At 44.4% G+C, this 13,364-nt stretch overlaps 1 protein-coding gene across 2 annotated transcripts in view; it reads left to right on the forward strand.

Annotated features, from left to right (window-relative positions):
- Positions 1 to 2,154: 2,154 nt before the first annotated feature.
- FGD4 (FYVE, RhoGEF and PH domain containing 4) overlaps positions 2,155 to 13,364 on the forward strand; it is a 109,438-nt gene continuing 98,228 nt past the window's right edge. For both annotated transcript variants that reach the window (XM_061444861.1, XM_061444862.1), the window contains exon 1: positions 2,155 to 2,318. In XM_061444861.1, coding sequence (XP_061300845.1) covers positions 2,168 to 2,318 — 151 coding nt within the window. In that variant the 5' untranslated portion in view covers positions 2,155 to 2,167. The remainder of the gene's footprint in view (positions 2,319 to 13,364) is intronic.

Consider the following 13,364-nt stretch of genomic DNA (forward strand, 5'->3'; position numbering starts at 1 on the left):
GTAAAGCATTTGTTTTCTCACAAACTAAGCAAAGATTGCCTATAAAGTCCTGTTTCCCTGAATGCCTTAGGGCTCCAGCAGCATGATGAGAATTCTTTCAACTTTTTCTTGAGGCTAAACCTTGACAGCTGTCCTTGCCTTCCTTCTACACCTCTGTGTGCTTGTATAGGCTTCCTGTTCTTCCCACATGCAAATAGGTACAATTAAATCAAGTCTCCACCACTGCATTTCTCACCACCACCAAAGAAAGCTTCAGAGCCAGATGGCCCAGATATTGCCCATACCTGAACAGGTTAGCTGTAGCTTAGCTCAGTTACCATAAACAAGAGGATATGTAACTCTTCCCACACTTTGCCTAGTGTGGGATGTATGCTGCAAGGCTTTTATTCAACCTAATTTATTTTTATTATTTATTTTTTTATATATTCAAGCAAATTTATTTTCTGACCTTCATACATTTTAAGCAGTATCAGCACTGTCTACATTTAAGCTTATTTTTCTGCTGTGGGTCCCTTCTCCGGTTATTACACTGAATTTTTAATCATTTAGGGTGATGTTTTCCAAGATAATATCTCAGATTGACTTCTTATACTTGGAGAATTTTTTTTCCCTCTTGCTGACATTGCCAAAAGACTCTTTGTCCCTCCCTGGAGATGGAGAACAAGAGAGGTTGAGAGCAGTGTACAAAAAAGGAGGAAGGGCATGCCAGAAACGACAGCTGTTTGTTGCACTCTAAAAGAAGGCAGAACAGCCCACTTGCTGGTGTATGGCAGTTCAGAGCCAGCTTGAACCAGCAGTGTCAGGTCTGTGCTGTAACTAACTGAAAAAAAAGGGACATAAGCTACTCTAAGAAGCCTGTATTGCACTGCAGTACATAAATGCTCTACAGTTACCACGAATATACTGACTGTGTGAATTTCTTCTATCATAGGCAGTTAGCTCACAGCTTTAAATATATCAGGGTGCTCCAGGAGGATTTTCTCAAGAAAATGAGATTTTTGTGACCAATCTCCTGATGCCAGAGCTGTCATGATTTTCTTTTCTGAGGTAACCTTTATTTTCCAGAGTGACATTGTAATAAGTTACCAGTCACTGATAACATCGCAGAAACAAAATTAACATAGTTCCTGCCATTTGGTTCACATTTGCAGGGTGTGTGCATTTGCCCTTGCCTCCTTAGCTGTTTTCCTTCCAGGAGCAGAGCTTTATGTTTAAAGAGGCAAGTACAAAAGTTCAGTAATAAGTGATAATTATGCCTGGCTAAAGATTGGCAGTTCTGCCTTTTAAATATCCTGACTCAGTTAAATGGGTGCTTTCAGACCTGTTGCTATAAATGAACCTAATCCCAGGTCTCACAGTAGTAAAGCTTTCTTATTGCTTTTCTCAGTAGATGTTGATTAAAATTTACAGAGAGAGGGGCTCAACAGCTTTGGCCTGAACACACCATTTTAGCAGGAATTATTACCGATGCCAGTATTGCAGCTGAATTCCTGGCATCAAAACTCACTTTTAAGTGCTCAGAATTGGATGCCTCTGTGAATGTTCTTGTTGAAAGAGGGGGGCTGCATTACGGCAAACTTCTTTTGCATACACTGATAAATCTTGCTGGAATTGGGCCTCCTCTTCCAGGGAAGGAGTTCCAGAGGTGAACAGCGTACAGAGGAAGCAGAAGAACACCGTGGGGCTGGGCGGCGCAGCTGCATTAGCCAGAGGCAGGCACCCTCAGGGCCGGGGTCAGGACCGCGGCCGGCGATGCCGGGCACCGGCCGGGAGGAAACGGAACAAGTGCGGCAGCAGCGGCTCCCACTCCCCTGCCCAGGCCGCGGAGGGAACTTGCACCGCGTCGCTAAGGTCAGCGAAGGGGCCCCGCAGCCCGGCCCGGCACGGGGGGCGGAGACAGGGTCTCGGTGTGCCGGCGGGAGGCAGCGCCTGGGGCCGGCGGCCGCTGGGCAGGTAGCGCGGGACGGCGCGGAGGGAGGAGGCGCGCGGGGAGGGGAGGGGAGGGGAGCGGCTGCAGGTGAGGGGCCGGCGCCGGAGGCGGTGCAGGTGGGTAGGGAGGGAGGTGTTGGCCTTGGGTTGCGCCGGCCCCGCAGTCACGGGGGCGGGAAGGGCGTTGAGGACTCGGTGGCTTCTCCCTTACTGTGACTCTCTGTTCCCTGCCCTAAGGATGAGTGGAGCGGAGGGTGTGCGCTTCAGGCGGGCGGCTATCCGCAGGAAATCCAACCTCGCCGCCGTCCCGGACACTGCTTACAACGGAGCAGCGCCCACCTGCCCCGTGGGGGTCCCGCTGGGGCCGACCGCCCGGAGGACGCCTGCAGGTAATGGCCCTAATAGTCACTTCGGCCCTAGCCCACAGCCGGGGTGCTAGCGGGCGGGACTGGGGCCGGGTTGTCCCGGGGCGACTGGGCACAGCGGCAGCTCCGATGCTGCCAGGGTCGCTCCGCCGCGTGGGTTCGGTGAGGGCTGACTCCTGTGGCCAGCTCCCACGGGCTTCCCCTGCCTGTTCGCCTGGCAGCGGGCCGTTTGTATAAATACACGGTCGTGTTTCCTCGACAAAAGGCAGGGAGGAGGCTCACTTGTAACCAACTTTTGCTGTGCGTGCCCATGCACTGCAGAGCAGGACTCGCGCGAATGGCCGGTGGGCGGCCGTGGCGGGGCCACTTCTTGGTGGGGCTGAGCCTGACGGGGGAGAGCAATCCTGGCCCTCGGAGCTGGGGGTAACTGCAGCTCAGCTCAGCTCATACTGTTAGCCCCCATCTCGGCATAGAGTGTTCTCAAGTTGTACTTTTAGCAGCTCTTAGACTGTCAGGAATTCTAGAATGGTTTGGGTTGGGGGGGACCTTGAAGCTCATCCAGTTCCAGCCCCTCTGACATGGGCAGGGACCCCTTCCTCTAGACCAGATTTCTCAAAGCACCATTCAGTCTGCCCTTGAATACTGCCTGGGATGGGGCAGCCACAGCTCCTCTGGGCAACTTGTTCCAGTGTCTCACTACCCTCACAGTAAACAACTTCGTAATATCTAGTCTAAATCTCCCCTCTGACACTTTAAAGGCATCCTGCCTTGTCCTGTCACTGCATTCCCTTGTAAAGAGTCCTCCTCCAGATTTCTTGTAGCCTCCTTCAGGTATGGAAAGTTGCTTTAAGGTCTCCCCAGAACTTTCTCTTGTCCAGGCTGAACAAGTTCAACGCTCAGCCTGTCACCATACACGAGGTGCTGCAGCCCTCGGGTCGTCTTCATGGCCCTCCTCTGGACTCAGCTCCAACAGGTCCGTGTCCCCATTGTGCTGGGGGCTCCAGAGCTGAATGCACTACTCCAGGAAAGCACTTTTCCCTCCTTTGGCAGACCCATGTCTGACACCTGCCCTTCCCCAATGCCTCTTTCTTACCTTGAGCAACAGACTTGTGTTAGACTTGTTTGACATGTTTTGCTCTAGGAGGCAGCTGCTAGAACGTTAATGCTGTACTATTAAGAGACTGTCAGTCTAGGCTGGTTATCTGTGTTACCTTGGTCATGCTGTAAAAATTAGCTATCATGAAATCCAAACTTCAGGAGGTTGTGTTTTCAAGCAGGTTAATGCACACACCCATTCATATGTCTAAACTTCTGTGATATGACAGCAGATGTGACACGCTGTGCTCATGCTTGTGACATCACACCAGCTTGGTTTTATGCATGCAGAAGGACACGGTGTGTGAAATAGTCTCTGATATCTGCTTGTTATGACATTGGGAATGATGACATGTCAAATACAAGGATGGGGTGTTTTGCCTGGGGGCTGTGTTTTCACTACTTACCGGGCAAAAGGCCTGCTTAATTTGATGATGAGTATGCACATACAAAAACAGATTATCATGATGGTCTTCATAGTGTGCTTTATTTTAGCTCTGGATATGTACATGAATACACAACTTTTTATTGGTGGTGTGATTACCCCCCCAAGGCTTTACATTGGCAAAGAGGAATTGACAGGTGTATTTGTAGTATGTAGACTTAATGGATTTCATTCTCTCATAGAGGTATGCTTACAACAGGGTTCCCATGTTTTCTATTAGTTTCTATGTTAGTTTCATTGGACTTCTGTTGTTACTATTAAGTTAGACTTCTGTGTAACAGTTTCTTACTCTCTATAGTCTTTTATTGTTGCTCTTTTTACCTGTGCACACACCTCCACTGAATTACTTCTATTTACTAAACATATGCCCAATGTATAGCTTTTCAGTGTGAGCATTCTTCAGGGTTTTGGATGGCAGGAAGGGTCATAACAAGAGCAACATGCCCCTTATCAGTTGCACTGAAATAACCAACTTCATAGTACTTTCCTGCATCATGATTGCTAAATACGATTGCAAGATGAAAAACTCACAAAATTAAGGTAAGGAAATGAACCCCAAAGATATGGGAAATAAAAGGGAGGTTTGGGGATGATTTTGGGCTTTTCTCATGTAGGTACATAAATCCTCCCTTTTTTAATTCATCATAATTTTAATTCATCATAATTTTAATTTCTCCTAGAAAATGAGGTGAAGAAACCTTGTGTATACAAACAATCTTAATTCTGTTAGTGGGACTTTAGCTCCTTATTTGCTCCTGCTGATGGCAGAGGACACTCTGGCATGTGTTCCAGCACCCTGTAACCCCAGCATAGCTTCATAGCCTCCCTCTCTGTTCTTTGTAGTTAGAATATGACTGCACTGGCTTCTCTTCTGCAAGTATAAGCTTTAATCCCCATGTGTAACATGAAGCTGTGTGTGTTCTTTCTATCAGGAAAACACACAAACCCAACACTCCCCAAAACTCAACAGCAGACATTTACATTTTTTTGCCTTACAAAATGTAACTGGATTTTAAAGGGGTTTTCTGATGTATACTTTTGACCTGCTTGAAAACCTGCTTGGAAGGAGGAGTTAGTGTAGCCCACATATCTCCAATGATTGTGTTGTGAAATATGCCACTTACTTACATTACTGCTTGGGAACAGGACTCAGGCAGTTGTCTCAGATCTGTATCTGGAAAGAAACTGGAGAAACTAGATGTTTTAAATGAGCTATATTTGCTTACAAATACATTAGAAAAAAATCTAGATTATGTATATGGCAGGCATATAAGATCTCAGACCAGTAAATTGTGTGCTATTCAGTGCAAAGACTTAAGACCTATTAAAACTCCTGTACACTCAAGTTTCCTTAGAGCCTTTGACATTGGCCTGATAAAGTAGGGAATGTCACAGGTTTTCTGTGCTGTGAGGCAGAAGTCCAGGGAGTATTTTCATTCTTGGTGTTGTCTGAAAACATTTCTAATGCTGAAATGGGCTGTGTAAGTTCCCTTTTCAGCATCAGTCTTTTATTGTGAATTACAATCTCTTCTGACTTCTAACAGAAGAATCTTTCTGCTATTCAGCATACTATAGTCGAAATCATTCAGGTTCATCATCATGTGCAAAATTGCAATTGAGTTTTGTTAACATATGAGTTTGAAAAAGCTTGGTATGTTAAACTATCAACAGGACAAAGCAAGAATTATTTCCTGTTAGAAGTTAACATTAATTTAAAGGTTTGAACAAAAGAGTGCTTGAATCTTCAGAGATACTTTGAAATGGCTGGAAAATGTCGAGGCTGATATATGGAGACAGTTCAGAGAAGAGCATTGAGTGGAGTAGCATGATTAATAATCAGGTTTTGAAGGGAATAACATGTGGATTTGGTGTCCTTTTTTTTTTCTGCTAAATTAGAATTCAGAGTTGATGCTAACTTGAACAAATCTTTACTTCAAATGCATCTATGCATATTAACTCAAAATCAACTTTCTGCCAAGAAACAGCTGCAGGTTACTGCTTGATTGTTCAGCATCTTTCATAAGCCAAGAGCTCTGCAAGGTGTGAGCAGACTACTACTTTGATTCTTCATGGAATTAAGTTATCTGAGAAGGTTGTATCTCCTTTTAGTGGACTTGATTTAGCTGTGAAGACATAGCTCAACACAAGGACACAGTAACTTGATTTCATAGCAGGAAATAGCTTTTTTCTGCTGTTCTATTCCTTCACCTCTGTCCTTACTGCGCATAGAGTAGGTTAACTTTTGTGCCATTCAGATCTTGCACTGGTTCCTTGGCTTTGTTCACCTAGGTGCAAATTTACACCCTTTCTGGACTGTTTTTTTGTTTTGTTCCCTTTTTCCTAAATGTATGTCTTCTGGCATTGTACCATATGTTGGCAGTCTCAGACATTGCAGTGTGCCTCTTGGGGAGCTGAGGTAATTTGCATTCAGGACAGCATTCACTGCAGTAAGGTGTCTGCAAACCCTGACAGGAAAAAAAAAAAGTCCTCCACTGCTACTGTTGTATCTCTGCCTGTTAAATGGATATGATTTTATGGGATTATGTTAGCAGAACTTCAGTAGTCTTTTGGGTTTCCATCTTGCAGTGGGAAATAACTAAATGAAGCTCTAATAGCATGCTGCTCTAGTCTATGAAAAATGTCTTTATTGTTCAGGGTGTTATTTAAAAGCTGGAATGACAGCTATGCCCTGCCTGATATTTTTTTTTTCATTGTTGTTGGTTTTGTTTTATTTTAAAAAATAGAACAATGAAGTTTGGACTATCATTATCCTTACTCCTGGCTTTGTGTTACCTGCTGCGTTTTGTTGACTGGTCTGCAGTGATTGAAAATCTGATTGCTTATACAGTGTGTTTACGGAAAACCTATAGGATCGTGAGGGCTAATCTAAGCAATGATTGGAATCTGTAGATGCATTAGAGACCCCTGCAAAAGAGAACGAGTTGCCTTACATGCTTTCCTGGTCAATGCAAGGATTTTTATTTTTTTTTTTTCTAAAGTTGAGATTTATCAAAGAGAGCTGATACTTAAAAAGTGTCTTAAAAACTTAGAGAGGAAGGTGAATATATAGGAAACTGCTTTTAAATATTCCTCTCCCTTAAGAAATGAGGGAAGGTATAAAAAATTGCTTTATGCAGAACCTGCATGAAAATACATTTTCCTGTCTGTTATTAGAGAGCTTCCTGTTTCTGTATGTCAAATTAATCCCATGTGCCTCCTATTGAAGCAAATGTGTTGCTTGAAAGTGCCAGGAAACAGGATTTAACTTCCTGAATATAATTTTACTGTATTATTATTCTTCACCCACTCGCCCCCAATTATTTAGGACCAAAATAATCTCTTTAAAGCCAGTAAGAGTGTACTGCTTGGCTCATAGACTATCCAGTACCAAAGTCACTTATATGTGTATCTTGGGTTGGCCTGGTGTGTCTATTTAGACCTTGCCTAACAGCATCTACTTTACCCAGTAACTGTTGTTGATCCTGTAATGCTGACTTCCTGGTGATCAGGATGGAGATTTCCTGAAATAAATTAGAATTTGTACTTGCTGCTTGGCTTGCTAGTGACAATACACAAAGGGCTTCACAGAAGAGTTACAAGGTGGCATGCATTTGCTGAAAATAACATAAGTCTGCTCCTTGCTGGAAACACTTCTTTAGGATATACACTGAGAGGGCAAAATTGCGGAGGTGCTAGTATGTGCCTTTCCTAAAATGCTTTTTAGGCATAGCTGAAATTGGGAAAGTAATACTTTGCACACAGAATACGAATTAGTTTGTTTGTACAAAATCACAAGAGCAGGATGTTTTTGCAGGTAAGTTAATAAATACGGTTCAGAGATTTCTGGCTTAGAAAAAGGAGAGCTTGCTTGAAGAATGTGTTATTTTTGAGCAACCAGAAAAACACAAATCTTGAGAAAGGGAGCTGTTAAAAGGAAAAAGTTATGATTTCCCTTGGCTATTATTTTGTGCCTTGGCTGTCAGTACCTGTGCTGCTTAAAACTCCAGTTGTCAGGCTTTTCACCCACTTCTTAAGTCATGCTGAGGGACTATCTTATCTCTCAGCATTTCAGTCAAAATCCAGTTCATAACTGGGCAGTATTTGAGCCTGTCTGTATGTCTCGGGTACAGTGTGATCTGTGATAAAGCACTACAACGGCTGTATTCTGCACTGTTATGTCTTAAAGCAGTGTTACACATTTGCTGCATAAGACAATTTATCTTCCAGGATGAACACTTTGTGAGAAGAAAAAGAAAAATATGAAGCAAGCAAATGTTAAGATAAGATGCTTGTGAGCTTTTTCCTCTAGTTCTGTAAATGCTGAATAGATTTTCTTCAAAATGTTACTGTCAGTTCTATATTTTAATAAAATCACTGACCGTGAATCTAGTATCTGAGACTCCTTTTTCTATTGGGGTGTGTGTGCGTGTGTGTGTGTGTGAAATAGCTTTCTGTTCCAGTATGGGATATTGTATGTAATACCTCTCTTGAATATAAGGTGATCCAAGAAGAATAGTTACATTTAGATGATCAGAATGATCCCTTCCATCATGTTAAATCTCTGAATACACTGCTTCAAGCTCTTGATGGCTGAAACATTTTAATCATGTTTGCTGTGGAAAGTTCAATGTATTCAGGCCATTACCAACAAACTCCTGTAATTCTGACAAGGGGAGAGATATTTTTCTTTAGAGAGGGTATTCCCAGAGCAGTAGTAAGTAAGTAAAAGGGGGAAATTGAAAGAGGAATTTTTTTAGCTAGTTGCATTGGCAGTAGCATTTTAACAGAGATGACTTTAGCAGAAGAAACAACTTTTGAAATGAATATAGGGAAGAAGGATGGGACTATATGGAAATGTTGACAAACCAAGTAAAAATCAGAGATGTGGTCCTAGTGCACAAGTACACAGTAGTAAGGTGGTATCAGAAGATATGGAGAAATTAGTAAAAGCAGGAGAAAAAAATTAATTGCTATAGTAGTCTGCAAAACCAGACATCTAAAGAAATGTATTTTTAACAAGTTTCAGAGAAATTTGATGCCTCTGATTATTACACTGAAACTCAGTAAAATGGAGCATAAAATGGATTAAACTTGGAGACTAAAGACACTGAGTAGAAGGGGGGGCAGAGCAATGAAATACTGTTAGTTACGAAGTGTTAATGCTAAAGCGTGTCACAGATGTTAATGTAAAATAAATTAAATAGCCTGGAAAGAAGAAAAAACATGTTGGAACTGTAATGCAAGATGTGAAATCCTGTGGTATATTCCTGGCTTCTGAACAGATGTCTTGCAGCAGAGATGATAATGCAGCTCACTTGCAGGTCTAACCATCCCTCTCAAACAGATGCTAGTGTGCCCAGATGTAGTATGCCTAGATGAGGACCAGGGAGATATAATGGTGACCAGTGATTAAAAATAATTCTGACTGATTCAGTGGCTGGATTTCTTCTGTCCTTTTTAAAGATCTGGCTTTTTATTAGTTGAGCATGTGGGAACAAACGAGGAATTAGAGATGTGTGCACGTCTATGGGGGTATGATATAATAGACATCACAGAAACATGGTGGGATGGCTCCTATGACTGGAGTGTTGGAATGGAAGGTTACAGGCTCTTTAGAAAAGACAGGCCTCGCAGGCTGGGAGGGGGAGTTGCCCTTTGTGTTAGGGATAGGCTGGAGAGTATGGAACTCTGTCTGGGGACAGGTGAGCAGTCCACAGAGAGTTTGTGGGTGAGGGTTAAAGGGAATATAGCTATGGGAGACATTACTGTGGGCATCTGTTACAGACCGCCTGATCAAGGAGAACCTGCGGATGAAGCACTCCATAGACATAGGAAAAGCCTCACGCTCGCAGGCCCTTGTTCTCATGGGTGACCTCAACCACCCTGACATCGGTTGGAAGGATGGTACGGCCCGGCACAAGCAATCCAGGAGGTTCCTCGATTGTGTGGAAGACAGCTTCCTTCTGCAAGTAACAGAGGAGCCGACAAGGAGAGGTGCCGTGCTTGACCTTGTGCTCACCAACAGGGAAGGGCTCATCAGAAATGTGACGCTCCAGGGCAGCCTTGGATGCAGCGATCATGAGATGCTCGAATTTGAGATCCTGAGGACAGTGAGAAGAGCGTGCAGCAAGCTCACTGCCCTGGACTTTAAAAGAGCAGACTTTGGCCTCTTCAGGAACCTGCTTAGTAAGGTTCCATGGGATACAGCCCTAGAGGGCAGAGGGGCCCAAGACTGTTCAAGGATCACCTACTGCAAGCCCAGGAGTGTTGCATCCCAACCAGAAGGAAGTGCAGCAGGAGGGCCAGGAGACCTCCTTGGATGGATAAGGAGCTCCTGAGGAAAATTCAAATGAAAAAAGAGGCTTAGAATAAGTGGAAGCAAGGACAGGTGGTATGGGAAGAGTACAGGGCTGTTGTCCAAGAAGCTAGGGACCAGGTTAGTTAGAATTAAATTTGGCTAGGGTTGTTAAGGATAACAGGAAGGGATTCTATAGGTACATAGCAAATAAAAACCAGACTAGGGAGAACGTAGGCCCCCTCAGGAAGCTCTTGGGAGAACTGGCTACACAGGATTTGGAGAAGGCTGAGGTTCTGAATGACTTCTTTGCCTTGGTCTTCACTGGCAAAGGCTCTGACCAAACCACCCAAGTCTTGGAAGGCAGATGCAGGGACTGTGAGAATGAAGACCTTGGGCCCACTGCAGGAGAGGAACTGCTTCGAGACCATCTTAAAAATCTGAATGTGCACAAGTCCATGGGTCCTGATGAGATCCATCCGCGGGTTCTGAAGGAGCTGGCGAATGAAGTTGCGAAGCTGCTGGCCATCATATTTGAGAAATCATGGCAGTCAGGTGAAGTTCCCGATGACTGGAAAAAGGGAAATATAACCCCCATTTTCAAGAAGGGGAAATTGGATGACCCAGGGAATTACAGACCAGTCAGTCTCACCTCTGTGCCTGGCAAAATCTGGGAGCAGATTCTCCTGGAAGGCATGCTAAGGCACATGAAAAGCAACAAGGTGCTTGGTGACAGCCAGCATGGCTTCACTAAGGGGAAATCCTGCCTGACCGATTTGATGGCCTTCTATGATGGGGCTATGGAACTGATGGACAGGGGTAGAGCAGGTGATGTCATCTACCTGGACTTGTGTAAAGCGTTCGACACTGTCCCACACGACATCATTGTCTCTAAATTGGAGCGACATCAATTTGATGGATGGACCACTCGGTGGATAAAGAACTGGCTGGATGACCGCACACAAAGAGTTGTGGTCAATGGCTCAGTGTCTGGCTGGAGACCAGTAACGAGTGGTGTCCCTCAGGGATCGGTGTTGGGACCGGTCTTGTTCAACATCTTCGTCGCTGACATGGACAGTGGGATTGAGTGCGCCCTCAGCAAGTTTGCCGATGACACCAAGCTGTGTGGTTCGGTTGATACCCTGGAGGGAAGGAATGCCATCCAGAGGGACCTTGACACACTTGTGAGGTGGGCTGATACCAACCTTATGAAGTTTAACCATGCCAAGTGCAAGGTCCTACACCTGGGTCGGAGCAATCCCAGGCACAGCTACAGGTCGGGCAGAGAAGAGATTCAGAGCAGCCCTGTGGAGAAGGACTTGGGGGTGTTGGTCGATGAGAAAATGAACATGAGCCGGTTTCAGTGTGTGCTCGCAGCCCAGAAAGCCAACCGTATCCTGGGCTGCATCAAAAGGAGCGTGACCAGCAGGTCAAAGGATGTGATCCTGCCCCTCTACTCTGCTCTTGTGAGACCTCACCTGGAGTATTGTGTGCAGTTCTGGTGTCCTCAACATAAAAAGGACATGGAACTGTTGGAACAAGTCCAGAGAAGGGCCACGAGGATGATCAGGGGACTGGAGCACCTCCTGTATGAAGACAGGCTGAGGAAGTTGGGGCTGTTCATCCTGGAGAAGAGAAGGCTGCGTGGAAACCTCATAGCAGCCTTCCAGTATCTGAAGGGGGCCTATAGGGATGCTGCGGAGGGACTCTTCATTAGGGACTGTAGTGATAGGACAAGGGGTAATGCGTTAAAACTTAAACAGGGGAAGTTTAGGTTGGATATAAGAAGGAAATTCTTTCCTGTTAGGGTGGTGAGGCACTGGAATAGGTTGCCCAGGGAGGTTGTGAATGCTCCATCCCTGGCAGTGTTCAAGGCCAGGTTGGACGAGGCTTTGGGTGATATGATTTAGTGTGAGGTGTCCCTGCCCATGGCAGGGGCGTTGGAACTAGATGATCTTAAGGTACTTTCCAACCCTAACTATTCTATGATTCTATTCTATGATTCATGTGACGTTTCTGTGCTAGGCTTCTGGTTCTGTTGGTCGGTCTTGTGGTACCCTATGTGGTAGGAACTTCCAGCCATTGTAATGGCACCCAGCCTTGTAGCTGTATAATTACCTTTTAACTCTGTGTCCTGCATACTCATCTCTCCCTGAGGGCTGCTGGTGGCCCTGCTGCAGGCAGCTGTCCTAGACCCTGGTTTAGTGCTGCAGGCTTTCTCTGGACCAGCTGGAATCTTGGGGGTCTTCTATGTGATTTTGTTGGGGACTTTGTGACATTTGAGGTGAAAGTTAATGGAGGAGTTTCTAACTGCATCTTGGATATGTCTTCTGTTTCTGTGAAGCATGAGAGACCTCAGTCTGGAAAACATATCCTCCTGCCCGTACCTGGTGGCTTCTGGAGGTAGAAACGGGAGGGAGTGTCGAGGTCCCTGCCACTACTGCTGGTTCTAGCTGAGGATCCTGACCTTACCTGTCACTGTTTCAGACTCCTAGGTTCTCTTCCACCATGAAACAGGTTATTTTAAATAAAAAAATGAAAGTTAGAGTCTCCATCAGACTTGACTTAACCCCTCCCTATAAACTGCCTGAATCACAGCTAATAAAATTTGAATGTAAATTTCTTTCACAGTGTTTTGTCTTGCCTCAGAAGGGCTTGATGACAACTTCTTGCAATGGGTAATGAGAGTATTTTTCCTCTTTGCTCTCATATGCCACCAATCACTATCTGGTCTGTGATACATGTTTCGTAATTGAATATTAAAATATGCATTACTTGTATTAACATCAGTAACAGGAAATTAAACTTACTAACTACATTCATCTTCAGAATTAGTGATTTAAGAAATCAAAACGAAGACACTGATGCAGAAAAAAAATTAATTCTTTTTGACTGAATTGAAACTTTTTTTCAGTTTTATGCAGTTATGCTGCTAGCCTTTTCTTCAGTTGACTCTTGCCGAAACAGTTCTGTCTTAATAACTGTACATGCTGTACATTCCTTTTCAGTCTGACACTAACTTTTGTCATTAAGAAATTACCTGTCACCTCTGAGGGTAGAATCCTTTTGTACTTAACTATTCTCCAATGGGCTAGCAATGCTATAGCATTCAAGAAAGTTATGGAGGATGACAGACACTGGAGGATGGTTTTCAAGAGTTCTTGGGGATTCTTCTTATTTGCCCATTGAAAGCCTATAGCTTCTTAATTCTTAAAAGAGAGGGCTTTTATCTATT

The sequence above is a fragment of the Pezoporus flaviventris genome, unplaced genomic scaffold (genome assembly GCF_033815535.1).
Source record: "Pezoporus flaviventris isolate CSIRO_AGI_PZ_B2104156 unplaced genomic scaffold, CSIRO_AGI_Pfla_v1 ptg000002l, whole genome shotgun sequence".
NCBI lineage: Eukaryota > Metazoa > Chordata > Aves > Psittaciformes > Psittacidae > Pezoporus > Pezoporus flaviventris.